Raw genomic sequence first — 27,246 nt, forward strand, 5'->3', positions numbered from 1 at the left:
GGTTGCACAACGACAGCTGAAGGTGACAGCGACATAGCATGCGATGGTGACGTAGGAGGCGGCAACGACATTAGTCCCGAGTGCTCATCGTCGTTCATGGTGAGGACAGTGATGCGACGTCCACTGTGGAACTCCGTTTCCAGCCGTGGTACCCCGCACCTCTCACCAATATGAAACGGGGATGTTGGGAGTATAAAAGATGATATTTACAATATATATACAAAATGAGTCTGAGTAGTTAAGATGGCTGATCACCAACAACTCGCAGTAGCCAGCGTCTCGCGATCGTCTTCTTTCTCTCTTCGTTCATCCTTCCGTAACAATATTAATTACCTTCCCTCCACCCTATCTTCTGCCATCCACATTTTTGCTGACGACTGTGTAATTTTCCGAGAAATACGTAACCTCAACGACATTAATACTCTCCAGATCGATCTTAATTTGGTCTCTAACTGGTGCAAAATGTGGAAAATGGAATTAAATATTAACAAATGTAAGTTCATGCGCATTTCTCGCTCCTCTAACACGTCTTCTTCTTATTGTCTTAATGGCATTCCTCTTGAGTCCGTCACATCATATAAATATCTAGGCATACATATAGTATCACGAAACTTAACATGGAATGCCCATACTAAATGCGTTACTAATAATGCTAATCACATGTTGGGGTATTTACGTCGCAACTTCTCTGCTGCTTCATCATCCTTAAAACTCCTACTTTATAAACCACTAATACGACCTAAACTTGAATACGCGTCATCTATACAGGACCCTGGGCATGAAAATCTTGTATCTTCTCTCAAACTTATCCAAAATAACTCCATTCGCTTCATTGTTTCAAATGGCAACCGTACCGCAAGTATCACAGCCATGAAAACTAACCTTCTCTCCCACGTTTAAAATCTCGCCGGAAAATCAGTCGCCTCACTTTATTCCACAAGGTATATCATCACGTCACGCTACACAATGATTTTATTTCACCACCGGAATACATCTCCCATCGCATTGATCATCGGCACAAGGTTGGCATAAAAAAATGCAATACTAAAGCTTTTTTTCAGTCATACCTTCCCCAGACATCTGATGAATGGAACTGCCTCCCTCCCGATATTGCAGCCATTGAAGATAACCAACAATTTCGCGATGCACTAACAACTTTTGCTTATTTTGGAGAATGCTGAAATAATGTTCTAACAAAATTCACTGTATTGTAATGATTGTCTTTGTAACCTATATTACCCACTCCCCTCTGTAATGCCTTTGGCCCTGAGGGTATAATAAATAAATAAATAAATAAATAAATAAATAAATAAATAAATAAATAAATAAATAAATAAGACAGAAGCCCCTTTTTACATAGTGTATTCTTCCCAAAGGAATCCTCAGTGATGTAGACTAGGTTGCCTGCTCAAAGTGTTAGTTGCAAGCACAATAAATGCAATAAATGCTTTCCAAGTCGACACGTGGTTGTCATCGATTGTTTCCTCAGGCTTGAACCGCATTGCGATTGACAAACAGTCGAGCGCCAACTGTAGTGAGCGGAGGCATAGTGCTGTTGGCACCACCATTAAGAAAAAAAAAAAAGGACAAGATAATGACTTCTACAAGGTGGTGCTTGCCAGTGGTGGCGAAGTGGAAAGACATGCTTTTTTCATATCCAGCCTTTCACTTCTTGTGACTGGCACAGTTTATATTGTTTCCCCTCAGGGCTGCAGTAGGTAGAGCACTGAAGAGACCAAGCACAGTATTGTACAGGTGCAGTATTCTTTGTTGCGGCATCAGAGGCTTAGAGATAAAAACTTCAACTGGCAATCTGTGGATCTGGAGTGCAAATCCTGGCGGGCACTGTGGCTTTTTTACAGCATAAGCTGTTATGGGCTCATTCCAACAGCCATTTTGGTTGCCAATGGCATCTGCTGCTGCCGCCGCTGGTGTCCGTCAAAGCTATTGCCCCGAATGAGAAAAAAAAAAAAAGAACCAGTTCCCGCCGGGATCGAACCTGGGCCTACTACGTGGAATTCACTACTCTACCACTGAGCCACACCAGTGCTTGTTAGCGTGTAGCGGTAAAATGCCCTATTAACGCATCCTAGCATGTGAGGGGCATGCAATGTGACATGCGCACCACGTAGTATCAACATTTGCACCTTTGCATTGCAGTTACAATTATTACACCAGGAGGCACGCCATGTAGCAGATGCACAGGTAGCAGTACACGGTACTCAGAGAAGATTTGAAGAAGAAAAAGAGGTTTAAGGGGATATATACAAAAACTGCTAGAAAACATATACGTTTTGTGCCTGATTAAATCAAGCTGGCTATGTGACTATGTCACCGCCACATTTCAAAGGTGATGCCAATTAATCATCATCACCATCATTAGCAATGTATCATGCCACTGTTAGAAATGGCCGTACGGGGTGGCAACGTGCCAGCTTTCAGCCCCCTGCACGTGTTCCAATCCAACCAGGCGGGGCGCACTTCAGAGAACTGCGGATGACCGGCAGCCATGTGGCGCGCGGTCAGCTCAGGAATGTGGTACACGGCCGCACCACTCGGGACATAGCAGAGTTCTACGAAGCCTTCTGACATCGGCTCCGGACCTTTACACCTGTGTGTATGTGCGGCACGTGTATGTGAGTCATCATCCTCCTCCAACAGCCCTCGCCGTCCTCCAAAAGGGCGGGTCATCTACGGTGACGTCGAACGGTGATGTCGAACGATGACTGGACAAACGTTTCTGTCCACTGGGAATCAAGGGGGGATCAAGTGCTCATAAGCAGTGTTTGCCGGCTGCTAGTGTGTGCTCGTCGTCGGAAGCTGAGTGCTCATTGTCATGCTAGAAATGTACTAGTGAGCTGTGTGCTCGTAAGCTGTTTGCTGTATGCGTCATCTTGCGTGCTTCATATGGGAGTCACGGTAGACTGTCGATGTATGGCTTGTTCAAAATGTAAATACTGCAAATACATCCTGCTCTCCTACGTGCCGACGAAGAGTCAAGCTCCTTCCTACAGCTACGACTGCCAACTCTTACACCACTTGTCTTGCAATGGGAGATACACGATGCGCAGCGTTTATGCATGCGCCCTTTACATTGCAGTTGCATACTGTTATGGAGAGATAAAAGAAGAGGGAGGAAGAAGATCGCGAGATGCTGGCTGCTGTGTGTTGTTGCTAGTCCGCCATCTTAACCCCGTTGACTCTGCTTGTATATACATTGTAAATACAGTCTGTCTATACTCCCAGCATCCCCGTAACAATATTATTACACCAGATGGCACGCCATGTAGCAGTTGCATAGCTAGCAGTACAAGGTAGATAGAGGAGACTTGAAGAAAAATATTATGGAGATGTATAAATATTGCTGTAATGAAAAGCATGTACAGCAGACCTGATTAATTCAAGCAGGATAGGCGACTGTTTGTCACCACATTGTTTCAAAGGGGATGCCAATAAATCCTCATCATTGTCGTTATCTTTTTCTTCAGTAGCACTGTAGTGTGCCAACTTGTCACGCGATGTGAGATGCTCGCCGTGTAATGTTGTTACATGCAGACTTCGTATTGCAGCTGCATATTATTACACTCTGTGGCACACCATGTAGCAATTGCATAGGTATTTGCACAAGGTAGATAGAGAAGGTTTGATGAAGAAAAAAAGATTGAGAAGATGTATACAGAAATGCTAGAATGAAAAAACATGTATGCATACCCGATTAAATCAACCAGGCTAGGTGACTGTTTGTCACCATTCCATTTCAAAAGAAATGTCATTTGATGTAATCATTACCATTAGCACCGTACCGTGCCAATTGTCACGCATGTGACATGCAAACCACGTAGCGCTGTTATGTGGAAACTTTGCATTTCCATTGCGTTATCTTACACCAGGTGTCCCAACATGTAGCAGTTGCATATAGCAGTTGCATGCGGCATGTAGCTAGACTTGGTTCACTCAAGCAAGCTAGGCGACTATTTGTCACGACGCCATTTTGAAGGGGATGCTAATAAACCATCATCACCGTCATATCATTATCAAAGTCATCAACAGCAACATACCATGCCACAGGTCAAGGGATGTGATATGTATGTTGCATAGTCTAGATACCTTTGTTTACTCTTCTGTACACGTCATGGCACCTCCTCGCAAGGTACGAACCAATGCTGAAGATGCTGGAGCTTAAGCAGGGCATGCAGAAAAATTTGCACAGCACTTGAGGAAATTGTAAGAGATTGGAAAAATCGAGCAATATTTGCATAGGAGTCCTTAGCATTATCTGCTGTCATAGTAAACATGTTCAAGTGCTAAAGGGATGCATTAAAAAATTGTTATTTATTTTTTGTCAGGATGACAGAAAATTCGAAATGGTGCACTTTAGTGCTATTAGTACAGGGGTGAAACAGCCAAAAATTATAAGGAGCATATCTACCATATTTTAATAAATATTAAAAAATGGGAGGAAGGGGTTGTATTTTACCACTCCAAAGATTGTAAAAATAATGTTGTGATTAGGAAGTTACCTAACGATGCAGCCATTAGTGTTTTAGCACAACATGATAGCATGATGGCATTATGCATGTGATCAGCTGTCTATGTATGACGAAGAGTGATCGAACAAGGCTCGACAAAGGGACTAGTCTTCGTGTCAGGGCCCATAAAGGCACGCACAACAACAGACCTCCTGATTTCCCTATGCCAAAACTTTCCAACAGCTGCGCAGAGCAGCTGCATTTGTGTAGATTAGGCTGCGCGCGGGTACATCAATCTGATACAGCAGGCCAGTGGACCTAAATTCACTACATGAAATTCCCCAGTGTTGTTGGAGCCTTTTGCACTCCCATTTGCCTCAAGCTGTGCACATATTATTCAAAACCTGCACCTTCTCTCACCAAATGACTAGCTCTCACGCAAACCTTTATTGCGTGGTGGCTGAGCTCGCCATATTTCAAAGCATAAATTATGTTTTAAAATATAAGTATTTGTGTTAGCTCTATTTGGGCCATGGCTGTGAAAATGAAGCAAGGTGATTTATTTAGGTAGCAATTCTGGAGAAAGATCTTGCATTTTAACTGTAAAGACACGTGGATGTCTTGCTTTCGTTGACATTGAGATGAACTGCGGCTAGGTTTGTACTGCAAATATCTCCGACAACACTCACTGCTTCATTAGAGTAGCACTTTAGCTGCAGGTCAACGGGGTAATGGCATCACGAAAATGCTGGGATGTCAATAAGGACATTTTCTGAATGAAAACTAAGTTTTATATTAGCTGACACACACAGCTGAAACAATCCAAAATTTTTTCCATTTCATAACTTGTTTCAGACTCTGAACAGCAGCAAACAGGATATTGCTACGCATTGACTCAATGGCAGGAACTTTTCAATTATCAGCGTTTTTCCAAAGTAAAGCCCTGAAAAACGGCAGCGATAACGTTTCTGCCACTTGGTTCTGTTCTAATATTCCACTGGCAAAAATAAGTGAAGAATGACAGAGTCAAAAACAAAAGAAGGTGACACCACGTAACCAGGTATGAAGCTGGAGAGATCCTTTGAGCAGAAACTTTTTCAAATTGCACACTGTAATAACTGAAGCTGAATACCAGATGCTTTGGCTAGTTCTTGTATATGGACAAGACTTGTCACTGAAGTATTCAAGCTGCGATGTGCTCACACCAACAGTGGGAATAGCAGACACTATGCAAGGCGCAACTAGGGTGCATCTTACCAAGGGAATCATGAAGCTCTGCGTGAGCTCAAGGAGGTAACGCTTGAGCAGGGCACTCTGAACTTCACTCGGACGCCTGGTCTGCACCCCCTGTAGGGAGAGGAGGTCAGCGTACACTGTTTCTGCACCAGTGCAAGAGTAGCAATGCCATCACCAGCCCAACCATGTGTCAGCGTTGACCCCTCCCCCCCCTTTTTTTTTCACTCAGGATGACAGAAATGTGCTTGCGCCCAACCACTGAAGTCACTTTGTTACCAAGATTTCTCCCACTAAGTGGTTTCAGTTTCTTAACGCCAAAAGGAGACACTGCTCTTTGGAGCCAAAAATTAGCTCAAATATCTTTTCGCATTCCTTTCCTCCAGGTTGGTGTACAGCATTTATTTTTGCTTTATTGGACCCCTGTATTAGTCTTTGCCATAATGACCATGAACATGTCATGAAATGGTTGTTCTAATTTTTCGAAAACAGAATTTCTGATGGCGTCGCAGTTTTGGAGTGATGATATCTTTGGTTCTACTTATTCTACTGCAATATTTTTTTTTTTTGTCAGAAAGTTGTACAGTTAGCGAGTGCAGTAGGCCTAAAAAATCTTATTACAGAAATTTTTAAAAAGTTAATTTTTCTGTTGGGTGCTAATGTAGGTTTTCGCTCTAAAAAGTTTGACGTGCAATAATTCTGGCCTGAATCAGTTCAGAGCATTCATTCTTGTAGCACAGCAAATGCTGATCATTCAACATTACGATATGCCATCCTCCTCTATAACATCCAGCATTTAACAGAGAGCTCACCTCAACTACTACACACAAAGTACAGAAATGCCTTAATATATTAAAGACTACTTGTTACACATAAAAATTAATTACATATTTGAAATTAGTATGTCAAAATACATAGGCAATGCAAGTTTCATCAACATGCACCCATACATATGCATGGCCTTCAAGGCAGGAGACGTATCCCTGTGCATTTTCACTAGTTGCCAAGCTACAGTATGTGTATTTTTGTGCATGCTTTGGCCACTGATGCGCACCCCTTGGAATTTCTACTCTTACTATCCCAGTGCTGTTGAGTGTTCATTAGCTTCAAAAATCAGAACCACTGTGCCAAAAATAGCATGCCCTCTTCGTAGGGAGTATGTTGTGTCATCTTGAGCAGTGATCTCTTCAAAATTTTTTCAAGCCCTCACACCATGTCACAACATCGAAAAAATCAAGGCATAAGGAGAGATGAAATGAAGAAAGATTGAACACCAGTCTGACGACCCTCCACCGAGGATGGGAGGAAGTTCACATTCACAAAAGAGGACAGGCATGCCACACTAGTGTGTTGACGCAGATGATGAGCACATGGCTTTCTAGGCTCATGATAGCTGATGCTGTGCTTCCAGGTTTTCCCTAAAAAATTATGTGATCAGTAGACTTGTCACATTCCATATTACTCATGCCGGACATGAAGGCAGTGGTACAGGAGGTACTTGAAGCCCTCTTAAAGGGACACTAAAAAGGAAATTGATCTCACCTGTGTCAGTAAATTACTAAACTATTAGAAGGAGCTTAGCAAACCACAATAGATGCAAGAAGGAAAGACGATTGGTGATCAGCTCATCGTGGATTTTGATGGCATCTGCTGGGGCAGTGTTAATTGCTTATTGGTAAAAACAGACTGCACTGTGTTCCAAAGGGTTTAAGGACTGAACAGGGCTAGTTTTGGAAACATATACTAAGCCAACATGGACCAAATACAAAAAATACTTTGAAATCCATTACATCACAACGACAAAATTCAAATAATGATAATTTGATTATTTTATCTTCTAATAATCAACTTATCACAAACTCAATAAAAGTCTAAACTGATTTAGTGTTTCTCTACAGTATCCTTCACCGGCATGTTCAGGGAATGCTGACAAAGCCAAATGACTACCAAGAGCATGAGATGAGAACGCAAACCCTGCAACTTTGCTGCACATGTACAGCAATTTGTAATGGTCGCAGCACAGCAGTTGCCACAAGACGGCTGCACAAGTGCTGGGTGTAGCAGACCTGTTGCGCTGCTGCTTCTGTAAGCACAACAACAGCAAAGATGAGCAGCTGCATGACAGACTACTGCGGTAGTATGTGGTGCTTTGCCAGTTCCCCTTTAGTGGTATGAGGCAGCTGCACTGTTTTTTCATGCAGGCGTACAACAAAACAGCTATTATAAAAGGGTAATTTTGGCTCCACTTTCAACTTCATTACAGCGAAGCTTTACTCTAGGCAGCTGTGTGCTTGGCCATAAAGAGAGCCCAGCAGATGTTGTCCAGCAGTGAGTGATAAAGGATATCCAGGTTTTTATGATTCCTGAGAAGAGCAGCCACTACATTTGGCTACATCAAAACCACTGCATGCATTCCAAAGACCTTAGCAAACAAAGGATGAAATGTGGCAAAAGTTGTCAAAAGTTGGATGAAATGTGACAAAAGTTGGCAAAAGCGACAAGAAATTTGGCAGGCTCTATGCCTTTAAGATATCACCCAGCCTGAATGCAGCAAAAAAATTATGCACCGTCAACACCGTATACACATATGTACACCTTCTAGCTATATGAAAGAGAACACCTAAACTGCATGCAAGCTACCATTGTAGCTAAACAAACATGCCTCACATAAATATCTTCAATGAGACTAAATTTTTGATGGTGAAGCTACTTGTTACACATTAACGTGTCAGGTTTGAGTACATAGAATATGAGTAATCATTGCTTTAAAATATTCAGTGTTCCCTCTCACACTGCTCACAACTGTGCATTTATGGCAACCACAGGTAACAGTGATCTGTGTATGAGAAGGGACTGTCAAGCACTCAAGATCCCCATGTGGCTAAAATTGCATTTAGTTCAGCGTACAGCACCTTTCAGTGCCTTGAGATCTCGAACCCCATCCACAAGTTATTTTAATGGGCTGCCAAGTGGCAGTGCTGTAGAGCCAATAGGTATTCCCATAGTTGTTGTGTGTAACTCATGCATGGAGCAACAGGCACTCAGCTTTGTAGTCTGGCAAACCTAGCATGACAAGAGACATGATGCATACAGTGACTGAAGAGTTACTGCAAAACATCAGTGAGAATTGACCCACAAGTGCAGGGGACGTAGACATGCAAAGGGAAGATGTGCAAGCACAGGCTCGCCACCAGCATTTATTCATTACTCTTGAAAACCAATAAATGTAACAAACATAGCCTTTGGCATCTGTTACACAAGTATACACAGCAAATCTCTCTCATCTTTTCAGGTTCACAGAAAATGGCTCCGAGGTTTGGTCTTCCTCTGTAGTCCCGATGTCCCACTCCGATGCCTGTGGCTCCCTACTCTCCTTTTTAAAAAAATTGATGCCAGATAAAACTTTTTTTTTTCACAACCATAAGCATGCATGTGTGTTTTGTCATGAAAATTGAGGCCTTGCTACATGCTTGCTAATTTTTCATCATCATCATCAGCCTGGTTACGCCCACTGCAGGGCAAAGGCCTCTCACATACTTCTCCAACAACCTCGGTCATGTACTAATTGTGGCCATGCCGTCCCTGCAAACTTCTTAATCTCATCCGCCCACCTAACTTTCTGCCGCCCCCTGCTACGCTTCCCTTCCCTTGGGATCCAGTCCGTAACCCTTAATGACCATCGGTTATTTTCCCTCTTCATTAAATGTCCTTCCCATTCCATAACGTGCGTTTGTTCCCTCACCCAATCTGCTCTTTTCTTATCCCTTAACGTTACACCTATCATTCTTCTTTCCATAGCTCGTTGCGTCGTCCTCATTTGAGTAGAACCCTTTTCGTAAGCCTCCAAGTTTCTGCCCCGTAGGTGAGTACTGGTAAGACACAGCTATTATACACTTTTCTCTTGAGGGATAATGGCAACCTGCTGTTCATGATCTGAGAATGCCTGCCAAACGCACCTCAGCCCATTCTTATCCTTCTGATTATTTCTGTCTCATGATCCGGATCCGCTGTCACTACCTGCCCTAAGTAGATGTATTCCCTTACGACTTCCAGTGCCTCGCTGCCTATTGTAAATTGCTGTTCTCTTCCGAGACTATTAAACATTACTTTAGTTTTCTGCAGATTCATTTTTAGACCTACTCTTCTGCTTTGCCTCTCCAGGTCAGTGAGCATGCATTGAAATTGGTCCCCTGAGTTACTAAGCAAGGCAATATCATCAGCGAATCGCAAGTTACTAAGGTATTCTCCATTAACTTTTATCCCCAATTCTTCCCAATCCAGGTCTCTGAATACCTTCTGTAAACACGCTGTGACACACGCTAATTTTTAACAAATGCCAAATGATGGTCACTTTTATCTCTGTATTTATACCTGAAAACAATCCTAAGGTGCACACACATGAGTAGACGCATGCTTCACATTGTTAAGCACTACTATTACAATAAAAAAAAAAGGACAATTTTTCTGACTGCTTAACATTTCCCTGAAGTGTGCATTCTACTGGGTATTCCAGTCTAGGATTCACAACAGCAGACTAGTGTAGTGTGTACACTTGTCAAGCTATGGTCGCTCACCTTTGACAGCTTCTTGAGAAGCACCTTGTCTTTTTGCAGCAATGGTTTGTGCTGGGTGTACAGGCCTGCAGTGACCAGATATAACAGTGCCTCTACAATTCTATCTCTGCATAGAAGCAACAATAAAACACCTGACATCTGCAGTCGGAACAGTTTGTACAAGCATGGATAGAATGTTTTGAACCTAAGCAGAACTGCAATACATTGGATGTGAGAAACAAGGGCACAAAAGACAAGAAGTGCTTCTCGACTACACTTGACAAAACACAAAATCACAGACATTTTTCCGCAGCCATGGGGACCAGAAGTGCCACAGAGAAAGGAGAAAATTTGAACAGCAGTCACAGTCAGTGGCGTAGCCAGAAATTTCGTTCGGGGTGGGGGGTGGGGGACCTCACATTGAAGCTCGGCCTCCTTCTTATATAATTTGTCAAGGGATCAAATACATCAATAATAAATGCATTTCCATTGCCAAAGATGCTGCAAACGAATTCTTGAACGCTACGCACTGTCAAGACAAGTAAAATATGTGTTTTTTTCACAAAAGAATATACTCGTATGTTGCAAAAATTGTGCCCAAAATAGCTGATATCAATGCTTCCATGTAGTTTTGTAGATTTAATAAGTAAAGAAAATATCACACAAATTTTAGGACAATATTAGTTCGAAACCAGCAACGCAGTGCATACCGCTAATATGAAGAATGTAAACGCCATGAAATGAGCAAGTTGAGGACAAATATTTTAACAAAACTTAGTCATTAAAGAGCCTTGTTTACATTTCTGTACATATGCAACGGCCAGGGGAAAAACTTCATGATGCTGTCCTTTGTCCCAATGTAATGCGCAGGAGCAGCTATCACCGGTCGCATATTGTGAGTTATTGCACTGAAATTATATAGTCACAACAGCGAGCACATATAAAAAGCAGGAGTTCTACAAAATATACGAAGGGAGTCAAATGAAAGTGAGCCAATACGAATATGTGACAAACGGGGTACTTTATTTAAATGTAGTCTCCATGAGCATTTAGACATTTGTCCCATAGACTAATGAGTCGAGTGATTCCCATCTCACAAAACTCTGAGTTGCTGCCTCAAGAAGTCTATAACTCACTCTTTCACGTCATCATCTAACATGAATCTGGTTCCCTTGAGTTGTGTTTTCTATTGCCCCAAAATGTGGAAGTCGCAAGGTGACACGTATGGGTTGTATGGCAGATGTTCCAGCGTTTCCCACTTGAACTTTGCCAGTTATTTATTAACCACATCAGCAATGTGAGGATGGGCATTGTTGTGAGCGAGATGACCCCATTTGTCAATTTTCCACATTGTTTGTTCTTGATTGCAACACGCAGCCGATCCAGCGTTTCACAATATCGGAAATGATTAATAGCCGCTCCAGGTTCAGCAAATTCTATCAGTAATGGCCCCTGATGATCGAAAAAAAAGTCAACAACACCTTTCCGGTAGAAATGACAACCTTTGCTTTTCTTTGGGTGGTGAATTCAAATGTTTCCACCGTAAGCGTTACCGTCGTGTTTCAGGCTCGTAGTAGTGGCACCATGATTCGTCCCCGGTCACAATTGCAGACAAAAAGTCCTCACCCTTATCGTAATACCAGATTAGATGAGTCAAGGCAGCGCCAAACCTCTCCGTCTTCTGGCGGCAGTTCAACATCTAGGGCAACCATTGCGCACACAACGGCCGATAACCGACACGTGCATGAATTATAGTGTGACCCGAACCGTGACTGATGTTCACGCACCCTGCCAATTCATCAATGCTTATCCTCCATTCTTGTCTAACCGTTCTTTGCAATTGTGTTGGGGGTGATTGCATGGTGGCTTTGGCCCGGTCTTGGATCACCTTTGCAACTTTCATGTCCTTCTTTGAACCGTTTGCTCCAACACTTCACAGTGGCCAATGAAGTGCAATGTTCAACATACACGGCAGCGATATCACGACTAATTGCGTTTTGGGAAACTCCTTCAGCTGTCAAAAACTTCACGACACCATGCTGGTGAACTTTTGAAGCGTCCATTAAATCACGCAACCCTGTTCAACCCCGTGTATGAGAGCATGAAAGAACATTTATCCTCACACCTGCGTGTCACTTTTGCAAATGAGAGATGCCTAGGTGCTACGCGCACTCCTCACAGAAAATGATCCGAACCATTATTGTGCCGGGTGGGTTGACCGACTTTCAGTTGACTCGCCCTCATACATTAGAAATGCGAAAATATGATGAAATATACAAATGCAAAGATACAGCTTGATAAAGGGCAAATAAATGTCACAGGAAACAAAGTTCACTGCACGTATATACAAAACCTCCCAACAAGATATTTAAAGACACGTATAAGTCTCCAATAAATATACGTATCTCAAAAAAAGTCACTGTATATAATGCGTCAAACAAGGCAAATAAACATGTTGTGCAATCACAGATTCACAGACAACAGAATCCTAAGGTCCCCCCCCTCCCTCCACTCCCCCTGATGCATCGCATGCAACGGAAGGTGGCGCGCTTCTGCCCTGCTTTTCTCCCTTGCATGCACAATACTGAGCTACCACCGTCAGCTCAACCATGCACCCCTCGCCCACCTACACTTTCGCTCGTGGCAATTATACAGAACATGAGGGCGATGGCAACAATACACCTGGAGTGTCCTTATAATTGCTATGACAATAATATAATAAAGGCATCTGGCAACTGAAGCGTCCCGTGGCCCATTACTTTTTACAAAAGAAGAAGTAACAAAATCGAACTTTCACCATGCGACAATTTGCTGCGCCGCAACAATGTCCTTTTCTTCTTTTTTGGCGGGGCCGGGGGCACCGAAATGAAAAAGAAAACGCAAAGGAAAGCATGTTGGCCACAATAGCATGCCTACTTCAGGCACCTAATGTGGCTACCGAACGAGTATTGAAGAAAACATGGGACGCTTGGTCCACAGAGAATGATGTGCTTACTGATTGGTATCCTACAATGGCGAGACAAGACTTTTGGAAAGGTTGCGCTCAAGTGAACGCGTTGCAATCTGTTGAGTCCCTAGAGTGATGGCGGCGAGCGACCATTGTTTCTTTTTCTCATCTGCTAGCCAGAAAGCGCCCAAATTGCACAAAAAAATTTCCAGCTGAAGCCGCATCAGCCCCCCCCCACCAGCTACGCCCCTGGTCACAGCATAACAAAAAAAGAAGCTCAAGCAGCATATTTATTTTAATGTAAATTAAGTTTTAGTATTACTGTCATTAATTTTGTTTTTTAGTTATTGCTCAGAATTAAAGTGGAGTGTGAGAGGGGAGGGGAAGTCGTACGTTATTCGCCAAATGCTATGGGTGTGTGATCAACTTTGCACCTGCAGTTGGGAACAAAAACAACTTGGCAAATCAAGGCTGTGGCTTAGCTAAGGTTAAGCCCAGGATGCGAAGCATACTAGCCTTTATTTTAATGCGACAGCGTTAAGGAGCTCGTGTCGCAGAAAAGCCGGTGTTGTTGGCGTCGGCTCAGGCGTGCGGCGCTTGCTCAGGCGCACATTTCGTTGTCGCACCGAACGCTGCGTTGCTCGACGCTCACCGCGTCCGATGCGGGGCGCGTAGTCGCTGCGCCGTAGCAAAGCCACCTAGAAACAGTCTCTGTAGCACACCGCAACCTTCGCTTCTCATTCCAACGAGCAGCTCTGTCTCCAGGAGGCATCTCACCTCGTGAGTGTCTAGCAGAGGCAAGCGCAGCTGCTTATATACCGCCGCGACGCCGCGAGCGACGGCGCGAGTTGGAGCCCCGTTTCTCCTCTGTCATGACTTCACGGTGTCACGTAGTCAGCCTTGAAGGCGACGCCGCGAGCGACGGCGCGAGTTGGAGCCCCGTTTCTCCTCTGTCGTGACGTCACGGTATCACGTGGTATTGAAGGCGACACCGCCGCGCCTGAGGAGCTGGGTTGAGCTCTAGTAATATGCTTCGCATAAAAACACATAAATTACATTCAACAGAGATGAAGGACAGACCACACTTGTCACTACAGTCTGAGCACAAGCAGAAGTGCTCCAATGCAGTGTAAAGCACGAAGGATGATGACAATTCAGCAGGTGCCCGCAAAGGCTCGAGCAATTACTAGCTTTAATTCAGAAGAAGGTACAGCTGACAATCTTGGGCTCTGATGCTCCATTGAACCTTGTGCAAAAGGTTTTGCATGTTAAAAGCCTCCCTAACCTCTAAAAGCCCCAATCAACCTGCCGTAAATAATTTTTCTAATCCAACGTGTTCTTTCTTTCTAACTTAGGTTATTAATCTACAATTGCGAACAAATTATGTTCGAAACCAATAGAGCAAATATCAGTTCAAGAAATGCCACAGAGAAACCACTACACAAGCACATATTTAAAAAATAAGCAAACACAAGTAACTCTCTAAGAGGAAGCTTTAGTTCGGGGCCAACTCCGATGCCACCTGTTCAAATACTACATCTAAACAAAGAAATGCTTTTATGGGGAAAACCCTGGACCGATTTGAATGAAGTTTATTGCATTTGGGAAAGAAAGTTGAATTCTTGTGACTGTAGGAAGCAAAGTTTTGCTTTGGGGCTTTACAAGAATTGTTGAAAATTTTAACCTCTAAAAAATAAAACAGTTAAAAACGGACACCGGCCACGAAAGTTTATGAAAGGAAAGACATTTCGACTCATGCATGGGAGCCTTGTTCACAATGTTGAGTGATGGCGGGTTGGCTGTATGCCCAGTGCAGGTGGATGAAATCAAGAATTGGACAGAAGCCCATCTGGTCGGGAATATACATGACAAAAGTTAAAATGGACACCGACCACAAAAATTTATAAACGGGAAGAAGTTTTAAAAAATATATATAGCAATTCTGTAAACTGCATCTGTTAGAGCATCACAAACAAACAAATTTGTGATATGAATATAGAACTTATCTGAATTTGTTACATTGCTAAGAAAGGCTTTGCAAAAGTGTTACCCACATAATAGTGGTGTATTTCAGAGAGGTTTACAATATCAATTTTGTCCACTTTCAATTTATAAGGTGCAGTTTACAGAATTGTGATATCATCTTTCACTGTTAAGTTACAGAATTGTAAACTCGATAGTTTCATTTCTTGAATTATTGAAATTTTTACTATATTTATAAAAACATAAATGGCTTCAGTAAATATTTCACTTCCTACAGTCACTAGATTTTAACTTTTTCTTTTAAAGGGACTTTGAAATGAACTTGAAAATTTTATAAAAATGCACCAAGTCGTTAGGGTAGGTCCTGACCATTAAGTGGTGCATTTAAGTGCTCCGGGTAAAGCGTATAATTCTTATAAGGTTGTAAAAATGTACATTGCTACCAATCACAGTGGTGCCCCTCCCCTGTGTTTTAAGCCGCCCGCTCCCAATTGAAGTAGTTATCCCAATCGGCATCAGTTGGGCGAGCTATCCGATTGGCTACCCAAATCATGCCATTGATAATTTTTCCAACTCTAGGATGAACAAATGTTGCTCGTAATAATTGGAATGTTGGTTAACTTGTTTCAATAAAAAAAAATTTACAGAAAGAGAATGCACAAAGACAATTTATTACTACACTCAAGCACTGCCAGCACATAGCAAGCGTCGTATGCTTGTGTTAAAACATTTTATGCGTTGATCTGAGCAGTACTGTCAGTACTGGTCTCGAGCTTTCTTTTCACTGGCACCATGAGTCGTTGTTGTTGCATTCTGGGCTGCAAATCTAGAGATCAGCAAATGTCCCTCTGCATGGCAACATGCGAGCGGTGTGGCTGCAGCACATCGGGCTGTCGGTACTCGGTCGGCGCCAGCATCTACGCGTTTGCGGCCATCACTTTACGTCGGAGGATTACTACCACAATATAGAGTTTAGCGTGTCCGGTATTTGGATAAACAAAAGCGCAAGCAGACTGGGCCTGGGTGCTTTTCCTAATGAGCAGAGGCGCAAACGTAAACGACCAGCACGGTGCAGCCACCTGGTGGCATGGAGCTCAATCAGACAAACACAGAGCTAATATAGCAGAACCAAGTGTATTCTACTTTGCTGCTGGTGAAAATTTTTAGCAGGAGCATAATCGTGAACACAATGTCTTTTTTAAATGTTTAAAATGTTTTACGCTTGCTTACAGCAATAGTAGCTCTGTTAGGCTGGTTAAGCCCTGCACCACCAGGTGGCTGTGCCGTGCAGGCCACTCGGGCCACTCACAGCAGCAGCAGTGTGCAAGGGCTTTAGTTTAGGCCTCCGCCCATCTGTCAAAACAAGCAGCTTGCCTGCGGCTACCAGAATAGCGGACACGCTCGGCGCTGCAACTGAACACTCACAACATACACTACTTGGATAGCTCTCGTGGGGAATTGAAGGCCAGGAGACTAGTGGAGAGGTTGGAGAGGCTTTGCGCGCTGTCTCCCAGACAACGGAAGTAGACGACACGATGTCACATCATGGCACAGAGGCAGCGAAGGTACAGCTCAGATCTAATAACTCAGCGAATGAGTCGAGGAGAAAAAGCATCGCTAGGGAAGAGAGTAAATTGTAATCATCTGTAGCTGTAGTAATATGAGACGCTTCATTTAAATTGTGGTGCAAATGTTTTACTCTAGCTATACCCTACGCATCTACAAAATTTGTCCGAACCATTTCAGGGACCCTTTAAATACAACAAACCTAATCAAAGTTGGTGCAGTGGTTGTTGAGAAAAACAATTCATTTGTTTCCATGGATTCAGATAAGAGCCTCCAAACTAACACTTTTTCTTAAGGCATTACTTATTTCCTACACTTATATGTTTTCTTGTTAGTACTCGATTTAGTCAGGGCTTTTTCCTAAACTTCATTTTGCTCTCCTTTCATGCACAGTTTTGTTCCTCCTTAATGTCTAAAGCATTTAACAAATATGTTAAATGCAGCCACAGCACGTCACCATACCTGGTTTGCTGTCTAGCGTCCGTAGCTGACCTGCTTTCTTGAGCTTCTGAGGAGAATCTGTGGAAATTTTTGATGTTTTCTTAGATGCCACCACAAGATACAAACAAGCTGATTACAAATCAGTATGCACAACTACAGAGAAGTGCTTCAGCACTTGCATTTTTCATTCAAGAAAGGTGAGCATCAGGTGGGTGCTACGCCACTTGTTAGGAGGAGGCAGCCAAGAGCAAGTTTTGCCATCAAAAGTAAAACATAAAAAATCTGCATCTCATTTTTTTTTGCTTTGCCGGATGGCTGCTGACTGCATAGCTAGTATAACATGCCTCAATTCCTCAAATGCAAACTAAATCAATAAATTTTATCTTTCAGTGCGACAAATTCAAAGTGCTTTGCGGCATACAGTGTGTTGAGAAGAACTTATCAATGCATCACAAAAATAGGAGGCAGGGATCACATGGTTTCACAAACCCCCGATGCACACATCAGTTGCCCAGTTGCAGACCACACCAGGTCACCAGAAGTTGGGCGCAGGCCACATTAGCCACTCTCTGTGTGCACACAGCATGGCATGTCCTCTGCCTGGTGCCTAATGCGCTCAGCTTATGACAAGATGACCAAGGTGTACCTTGTGACCACTGCACTACGTTGACCAAACCACACATCAACAGTCTGCAAGACCATGTGGCCACCACCTCCAATTTCCATGATGTGCAGACAAGTGTAGACAAGTCCTGCCCAACACACAAGTGCTCAAATTGGTGCAAATTTCGAATTGGTCCCATTAAGAAATACAGTCAAACCTCGATATTACGAATTTCAACATAACAAACTTTGCAATATAACGATATATTTCACTTTCTATAACTTCTTGTTCATAGAACACCATGTATTTAGAACCTCAATATAATGAAGTGTTTGTGCACAATTTCAATGTCACGAAATTTCACTGTCGCCGCAAGGGAATACGGAGACAATAAATGGAAACTTCTGCGGACGCAAATGGTCAAATGGTTGATTTACAGTAGGCTGCTTACGAATGCACCTCTCTAATCCTGTGGCATGTGGCAAAGCGTGATGGTCGCAATGGAGCAGTGTCATGTTCTATGTAAAGTTCAATTACGATAAGATCCTACTGCGCCCCGCGCTGTATGTTTTAGGTGAGGGAAAGTGTGCGAGGGTGAGCCGAGAAGGAAGGTAGCTTGATAAACACCGTCCTCCTGCACGAGCAAGGGGAAAGGGGAGGGGAGCGAGCTTGCGGTAACATGATCAAGCACGCGCAAGGGCGTTGGGGCATGGTGGGGGGGCAGGTTGGCACCTGTCTGCTTTTCCAGTGTGGCTGTCGCTGCGCATAGCTGTCGTCACAGCTAAGCACACACGCAGCCCGTGCAAGCTGCCTTAGGGCAAAGAGCAGATGTGCCAAGATGGCATGTTTAGTACTGGAGGTTGCGTAATCTGAAGTTTTGGAGATGCGTTGAAGCAAGAAGCAAAGCATTCACATCCTGCTACCAGTGCTTGTCATGATAGCGTCATCCCGTTGCGGGTGACGCAGAGTGAACGTGAAAGCATGGCTGGCTTCGATCGGTACCGCCGACATGAAGATATAGTCGACATGGCATGAAACCGTATCTTTAGTCACTGGCTCTCAAATTCAACAAAACGAATTTCTTTTCTCCTAAAAATTAGCCTTTTCTGATAATCCTGTTAATTTTGCCACCCCTTCTGTGTAAGAAAAATTAATAAGCGATTGCACTTTTTGCATAAAAGGCGGAATTTCAATATAAAAAAATTTCAATATAATGAAGCAAATAGCTGATTTTAGAGCCTTCATTATGCTGAGGTTTAACTGCAGTATAAAGAATTAGTAGTTGTGTGTTCCAGAAATCAAGGCCTTATACCATTATTATAGAGTCAGCAGCTGTATAATACAAAGCGAGACATGTGCAAACAAAAATGCTGTGTCAGTACACCTTTAAAAAAAGTTTTTGAACACGCTTGTTTGCCTGTTCCACGCAGTAAAATATACAGGAGCGCTGACTTGCCTATCTGGCAATGCATTTGGCGCAGCCAGCTGATGTCCCAGTGATAACAGGTGCCCATTATTGCAATGTGCTTTCTGCTTCCACTCACCTCTCCTGTTCATGGCTTTCCAAGGTACTCTGCTCCCATTGCTCTTTCCCTAGCTGTTGGCGCCAAATATGCATGCCGTGCGGCAGTCAAGTTGAGACACAATGTGTCAAGAACCCTTTCAGCTATCAAAATATTAAGTGACTGGATGGTAACTTTAGCTGTTATTACTACTTGAAGTCGCACATCTTTGAAGTGCGTTTTTCAATTGCAACTGCAATGATTAATGATACAATCAGCTGATTTCCAAGAGTGAAAAATATTGTGTTGCTGAAGTTACCCATCGATGTTATACCAGCGGAAGTAAAGACGATAACAGCACGCTGTTTGAGCCCATCGATGTTATACCAGCGGAAGTAAAGACGATAACAGCACGCTGTTTGAGCAGAGAAGTAGTAGCAGCATATTGGCTCATGATGGTGCTTGCGAGCACACTAAACTAAGTTGAAAACAACACGAAATGCTTTGTGCCCTCCATGGGTGTCAGGCTGCTACTACATTCACGATAGTCACTTGAATAAAATTGTAGTTGTTTTAATAAGCAAAGTTTAAGCATAAAACCAAGATCTGCTGATGTTCCTCAGGGCGTACTATGTGCCCTTACTAATTTACAGGCACTGCTAACACCAGTCGCCAAATTAGGTGGTGTAGTACGTGGTAAACACACCTGAAAGCTTTAATTGTAGCTAGAGATGTAAGCATGGTCGCAGGACTCGTATGATGCATAGCATATGTGTAGCACATGTGTAGCATGTGTAGCATATGTGTCGCATAGCATATGTGTAGCACATGTATAGCATGCCTGCTGAAGTATGCCACGACGGAGGTCGAAACATGCCGTATATAATAATAAGTTTGTGAATACAGACAAGATAAGGAAACACGCTGAAGTAATCAAAGTTATACATCATATTTTCTCTCACTGATGCACCAAGAGGTGAAGTGCTTTAAAGCTTTCCATTTCAATTTTTTTATTAACAAGTGCAACTTCAGTAAGAGCATGCCAACATAGAAGATCGGATTGTTTAACAGCCACTTGTTAATTTCTACACACTTTAAAAGCGATGAAGTCCCCGTGAACTTTGGCGAGCGACAAGCGCCACTCGACAGTGCCATGTGGACAACAGAGAAAATGTGCGCATATCTCAACAAAAAATGAATTTGTGAACAAACAGAAAGGCCACTGTGCCTCACTACAGGTCACACTGCACTTCGGCCGCTGCAGGCGATGCAGCCCTTGGTGTTAGTGACATGTTTTCCTGCCATCTGTGATTTGCATATCACAAAGCAGCTGACTCGCCGGGACACAAGTTGGAATGCCCTATCAGGCAAGTCGGCGCTCCTGTTTCCCTATTCTTTGGCTTTAATAAGTGCGATGCCATGGGTTCTTTATGCTACTGTGATGTGTTCTATGCCATCAATCAAGGTGAAAGCCATCTTTGGTGGGTTCGAGCAATTGTGGAGAAGGGTGAAATTCTGTTGCTCCTCAAGCCACAAGGCATGCCAATACACCATTTCAACGCCATTTCTAGTACGCCCAAACTCAAGGATGGAAGACTTCACGGTAGTTGGAGCCTTTCACGACAGACACCACAGCACAGCATTTCTTTGGCTGACTGTCTCTTGCATGCTTTGCCTTTGTGACAATGTTTCAGGCACCACAAAAGCCAGCATGCTTTATTGGGTTAACTACATAAACTACAGTAAAACCCTGTTCATACGTTTTGTAAAAAAATGTGAGAAAGAACATACTAACTGGGAAAACGTACGATCCGAAGTCACTAATTTGGCAGACTCAACTGTAGTCGACATTTATTTGACGTAGTAATTCTGCGGAAACCCGCAAGGTGGAGAGAAGTAATGAATAAAGGGAAAATCAGACATCCACCCGTTCGTAGCAATTGCTACAAAGGAAACCCGTACGGTACCTACGTCAAACACTTGCCTTTGCTTCGTGTTGTCAACAAATTCGACTTCGCCCTGCCATCTGCTAGCTGCCTGGTTAGCTCAAATGGTAGAGCGGCTGCCCCGGAAAGGCGCTGGTCCCGGGTTCGAGTCCCAGACCAGGACGAATTTTTCTTCAACCATGAGGCTTTTCTTTCAAGGAACCCGTACGGGTTTCCTTTGTAGCAATTGCTACGAATGGGTGGATGTCTGATTTTCCCTTTATTCAGTCGACATTTATGTAGTGCGAAGCATTGCAGCAACAGACGCCGACATACGCTGAGTTGATGGGGCCTACGCGACTGGAGATGCACATTAATGTTTTTACGGATTCAGCAAACTTATGTTTGCACTCCTCAAATTCAGCCTGGGTCAACAGTCTCTTCAGGCGGGGCATTCTAGCAGCAAGTCTTGGCTCAGCGAGAGACACTGGCATCAACCTGGTAGGGACCAAGAAGCCTGAGGTGCACTTTGTCATTTTTTCTATTATGGAGTGTTTTAAGACTGCAAAAGGAAACCAAAACAAAATGGAGCTGCCAGGCAAAGCCAGAGTACGATTCCGCCACAGCAAAACATGACGCTCGCTTTGCACTGTTTGCAGCAGGAAACAGCATTGTGTTAGGGTTATCGCCTACTAAAGGCGTGCAGCACGCTTCCAACGGCTGGATGCCACAAACGCGATCAAACAGTTAGATAAATGAAGATGCTTGGCGCAATAGGGTTGGCGGCGACAACTGTGGACGCAACATGCGATAACCCAGAAGATTTGCTAGTATCAGAAGAGAAAACTGGCTACGTGCTGGCATTTCCACGTAATACGGGCAGGCAAGTACGCCGGGGAAGCTATAATAGTGGGGGCCTACTGCTCTCGATCATACTTGCTTCGCGCCTTTTCTTGTTTACGCAGGATCTAGCAACCCCAAAACATCTGTGAACGATCACAGTTTGGCAATGTACTGAACACTAGTGCCGAATGATCATGTTTTCCAGGGACGTATTAGCCGGCAAAAAAAGAGGCGCAAGCGTATGGGGTATTTTTTTTTCTTTATTGCGAATGTTGGCGCCATGAAATCATATGACACGGGAGCATATCAATGAGGTTCTACTGTTTTGTGCATTCTATTGCTATTGCTGCCTATGTGCCGTGTCCACAGAAATAGAGAAACAGCTAATGTCACAAGAGGTGCTGCGGAGCCCCTTTAACATCAACCAGCACCATATTTCTCACCAGAAATTTGATGATCCCACTATCAACACAAAGTGACATGACACAATAAAGTCCTCATTGTACTTCTACATTCACTTGCTTGCTTCACCTTGGCTTCAAATGTGCACAGATGTAAAGCTTTTGAACCATAGTCTATTCCCCAACCAGCCACACAGCAATGCTGCATTGCACAGGGAAGTTCTCTAACTTATTTCTGTTTACATTCCAGTTTGTGCTGGTGATAAACCACTGATACATATGTATTTGCAAGCTTTTATCATATGCTTAGCAATAATTTTATCCACAATAAGATTAAGCCACTCTTAAGTTTAATTGACATGTCAATGGTGAATGTAGGCACACTTAATAGTGTTAAGTAGTTGATTGTGCAGTGCCAAATTTATGGATGGCCATTTTATAAAACACTGCTGAGACAGAACTTAACAAAAGAGGACGTGTTCTAGTGCTGTGTATTTGTGCCCTCAAGAATCGATCCATCTTACAGCTGTTTTAAAAAATTAAATGCACACTGGCTTGACCCACTTCTGAATATTCTATGATCTGTCTATTAAATTCACAACCCACCGTTCAGTTTTGCTAATAGTGTCAAAATTTATGGAATGAATTTCTTTTTTTTTATTTCACAAGTTTCCTTTGAAAAATTATTTGAACTGCTGTGTGAACGTGAGTGAATATGACTGTGCCTTGAAAGCAATTGCTTACGTATTCCTATGTCAGTACCTCCTATAGTTATTTCATCTCATTAAAAAACCCATTACTCTGTCACAGAATTTCATCTAACCTGCAGCCTGCGGCATAACAGCTGTCCCGAAGTTTCAATGAAGAGAGAGCACAAAATAAAAAAAAGAATAACATTTTACCAAAATGCTTTGGCTGTTTTGCTTTCACAAAAGGCATTTACATAGCTGGTGGTGACATTGCAGGCTACAAACTAAGCCATGTCCCTATGGTCAGTAACTAGTAAAGAGTGCAATGTTGAGCACATCTACTTCCTTAGTGTTGAATAGTGAGCAGTTGGTGGCAAGCCTCTCCTGCATTCTGTTTCAGCAACTCTGAGGACGTTTCCTAACGCACTCATGCCGGAGAACCTCCACTGATCAGGGCACTACATGCTTGGCAAAGCACTGGCACCCACCAGGTAGAGGATTGTCCCCAAGTCGCAGCACATGAGGCCAGTGCTGGAGTGTTTTGGCAAAGAATGGGTTGGTGACGCCCAAAATCACAGAGGGCCTGCAATGCACAAGCAAGCATCGGCTGTTCAATGCAATCCATGCTTGCTTGATATTAAGATGGTCAACTTATAAATCCCCCTACCAAACTGATTGTTTCCTGTAAAGGAGGCTGCCTTTTATATGTAAAAAGCTGCAGAGAAAGCCAACACCAACAAAGAAGATGCCAACCATCAGACTGCTATTTTGCTGTCATATATTTGCATGCATCACTGCAATTAAGTTGTAGTTCGGCACTGTGCTCACCCACTTCGTATCCTTGTTTGTAGTCTGCTGGCCATAGTAGAAGGTGCTACAAATGACACCTAACTGCATAAGCATGGTGGTGCTACCACATCGGGCACAGCAGAGAGACACCAATGGCCGCCTCATAGCAATACCATAGCAGTGTAGTTTGGGTTATGTACTGCAGATGGCTGCATCCACAAACACAGTGTGGCGAGTTTATGTTCCTCAACACATGACTCTGAGCAAAACATGAACAAAGTGAATGCAGGAGCCAACGTTTCGACAAGTGGACTTGTCTTCTTCAAGGCGACATATGCTTTCCTCGCCACAGTATATATAGGTGGGGTTCTTCTAAAGGGGAAGGGTGTGAGGCGGGAGGACGCGGAAACGAGGGAAAATTTGTTACCGTGTCGAATTGAGAGTAAAGAAACGCTGTGTACAAGGTCAAAGCCAGGGCCCCCACCTCGGTCTGTCAACACACGCACGTTAGCCGGCATGTCAAGGGCGTCTGACACGCCGGCTGCCAAAAAAAAAAATAAGGAAAGGAAAGGGGAGAAAAAAAAGAAGGGGGGAAAGATACACCAAGAAATCAAACTAAGTGTTGTTGCCTATAGCTTGAGGTTTAGCATAGCGAATAGATTCTAAAGCTCCTTTAAAACGTTTATGCCTATTGGTTGCAATGTCTTGAACTTATGGATAAGGTATGATTCTCTGTATTTTCTTTCTCGTTCAGAACGGAAATTTGACTGTAAGATATAGAGTTTATGTTCATCAAAGTTATGACCTGGTTGGTTGAAATGCTCGGCGATGGCTTTGGGAAGCTTTTTAGCTGTGTCCGCGCAATGTCCGTTTAATCTGATGTTCATTGATTGTCCTGTTTCACCGATATATTGTTTCTTACAGAAGGACCATTCAAGCGTATGAATCACATCCGAACTTGTGCAAGTGAAGCTAGATTTGACTTCATGTGCATAACTATTTGCGGTGCTTTTAATTTTAATGTCACTTTGAAGGTGCCTGTAAGTTTTGCACCTAGGGCGACAACATGCTTTTATTACGGGGGAATGCTGCTGGCTGACTTTTGCGTGCACTAACATGTCTTTAAAGTTCTTGTTTCTGTGATAGGTAACCCTGGGTGCATCCGGGAACGGTTTTCGCAGACGCTCGTTACTTGATAATATTGGGTGGTATTTTTGTCGGACAAGCGAAACGTATAAGAAGAATCTGCAGCGAAGACCCCGATTATGTCCACCACCTAAAAGATCTTAAATCAATGCTAGCAGAAAGGAACTATCCCCAAGTTGCTCTCGATAGAGCTTATGATGCCGCGTCAAGATTGGAGAGACAGTCAGAATTGGCGAAGAGACAGCCCACATTAGAATCTGACAGACCGCCGGCCTTTATAACAAAATATTCTAATGCACTCCCAAACATAAACAACATCCTATGAAAATACCACCCAATATTATCAAGTAAAGAGCGTCTGCGAAAAGCGTTCCCGGATGTACCCAGGGTTACCTATCGCAGAAACAAGAACTTTAAAGACATGTTAGTGCACGAAAAAGTCAGCCAGCAGCATTCCCCCGTAATAAAAGCACGTTGTCGCCCTACGTGCCAAACCTGCAGGCACCTTCAAAGGGACATTAAAATTAAAAGCACTGCAAATAGTTATACACATGAAGTCAAATCTAGCTTCACTTGCACAAGTTCGGATGTGATTTATATGCTTGAATGTTCCTTCTGAAAGAAACAATATATCGGTGAAACAGGACAATCAATGAACATCAGATTAAACGGACATCGCGCAGACACAGCGAAAAAGCTTCCCAAAGCCGTCGCCGAGCATTTCAACCAACCAGGTCATTACTTTGATGAACTTAAACTCTACATCTTACAGTCAAATTTCCGTTCTGAACGAGAAAGAAAATACAGAGAATCATACCTTACCATAAGTTCAAGACATTGCAACCAATAGGCATAAACGTTTCAAAGGGAGCTTTAGAATCTATTCGCTATGCTAAACCTCAAGCTATAGGCAACAACACTTAGTTTGATTTCTTGGCGTATCCCCCCCCCCCTTCTTTTTTTTTCTCCCCTTTCCTTTCCTTCTTTTTTTTTTTTTTTGTCAGCCGGCGTGTCAGACGCCCTTGACACGCCGGCTAACGCGCGTGTGTTGACAGACTGGGGTGGGGACCCTGGCTTTAACCTTGCACACAGCGTTTCTTTACTCTCAATTCGACACGCTAACAAATTTTCCCTCGTTGCCGCGTCCTCCTGCCTCACACCCTTCCCCTTTAGAAGAACCCCACCTATATATACTGTGGCGAGGAAAGCATATGTCGCCTTGAAAAAGACAAGTCCACTTGTCGAAACGTTGGCTCCTGCATTCACCTTGTTCACGTTTTGCTCATTGTCTTGAATTTCCTTCTCCCGCATTCCCCCATCTTTTCTCTGAATTTCAACACATGACTGGAATGTTAAAACAAGATAAATCTACTGCACGTGTCTTACATATGTGCTATAAGGTTGCAGTCTGTTATTCAGCAAACATGTGCTTTTGATAAAAAATACATTATAAAGGACGGACACACAGTATCTGCAGTCATCTGCTAGGTGCAGTGAATGCACATAGCTTCTCTGAATATAATATGCCTCTAGGAGCAACTTCTGTCATCCTTAGCAGCTGTGGGCAGTTTAAAAAGCAGTTGCTAGCATTTACTCACAGGCAGTGTGAACCCGCAGTGTATTCCTTGAACTCGCTGTCATGGATTGTGAAGAAAGGCCGGTAGTCTGCACAATATCGCAGGGGCCACACTAGCCCTACTAACGCAAGCACAGTCTCTGAGCACACAGCAGGCGATGAAGCCATCACAACTATGGGCTGCAAGAAAAACAACAACTGAGTGTGGCTGTACCACGCTAACAACAAAATTCAATAATGTAGATACGTAAATCTGAATTATGCACTTTTTCTATCATCCGCCACATAATGTAATATTCCTAGAGCTTAGCATGATATTGTCTCATCGTTATGCATAGGAAGCAACTACTGTAAATCTCATTCATAGAAAGAAAGACTACCTGATAACAAAAAGCCAATATATACAATGGAATGACAACAGTCATATCAAACAGCTAATCAGAAAATGAATTTTGGAGGCTGGTAAGTCTTCATATGTGCTGCATACACAATGATGCTGTAAACACCAACTCCAACTCTAAGATGGCCTCTGCCTGTCTCGCCATCTCGCTAAGTCTAATGCCATCTTGGAAACCGCAG

The 27,246-nt window shown here is 43.2% G+C and overlaps 1 protein-coding gene across 4 annotated transcripts in view; it reads right to left on the bottom strand.

Moving 5' to 3' along the window:
* LOC135904019 (protein DENND6B) overlaps positions 1–27,246 on the bottom strand; it is a 101,528-nt gene that overhangs the window by 42,445 nt on the left and 31,837 nt on the right. For 3 of the 4 annotated variants that reach the window (XM_065434564.2, XM_065434565.2, XM_065434567.2), the window contains exons 7-11: positions 26,690–26,847; positions 23,645–23,739; positions 17,214–17,270; positions 10,277–10,341; positions 5,727–5,816 (exon numbers count right to left, since the gene is read on the bottom strand). In XM_065434564.2, coding sequence (XP_065290636.2) covers positions 5,727–5,816; positions 10,277–10,341; positions 17,214–17,270; positions 23,645–23,739; positions 26,690–26,847 — 465 coding nt within the window. The remainder of the gene's footprint in view (positions 1–5,726; positions 5,817–10,276; positions 10,342–17,213; positions 17,271–23,644; positions 23,740–26,689; positions 26,848–27,246) is intronic. The other variant, XM_065434566.2, reaches the window with a different exon arrangement.

Source organism: Dermacentor albipictus, chromosome 5, assembly GCF_038994185.2.
Source record: "Dermacentor albipictus isolate Rhodes 1998 colony chromosome 5, USDA_Dalb.pri_finalv2, whole genome shotgun sequence".
Taxonomy (NCBI): domain Eukaryota; kingdom Metazoa; phylum Arthropoda; class Arachnida; order Ixodida; family Ixodidae; genus Dermacentor; species Dermacentor albipictus.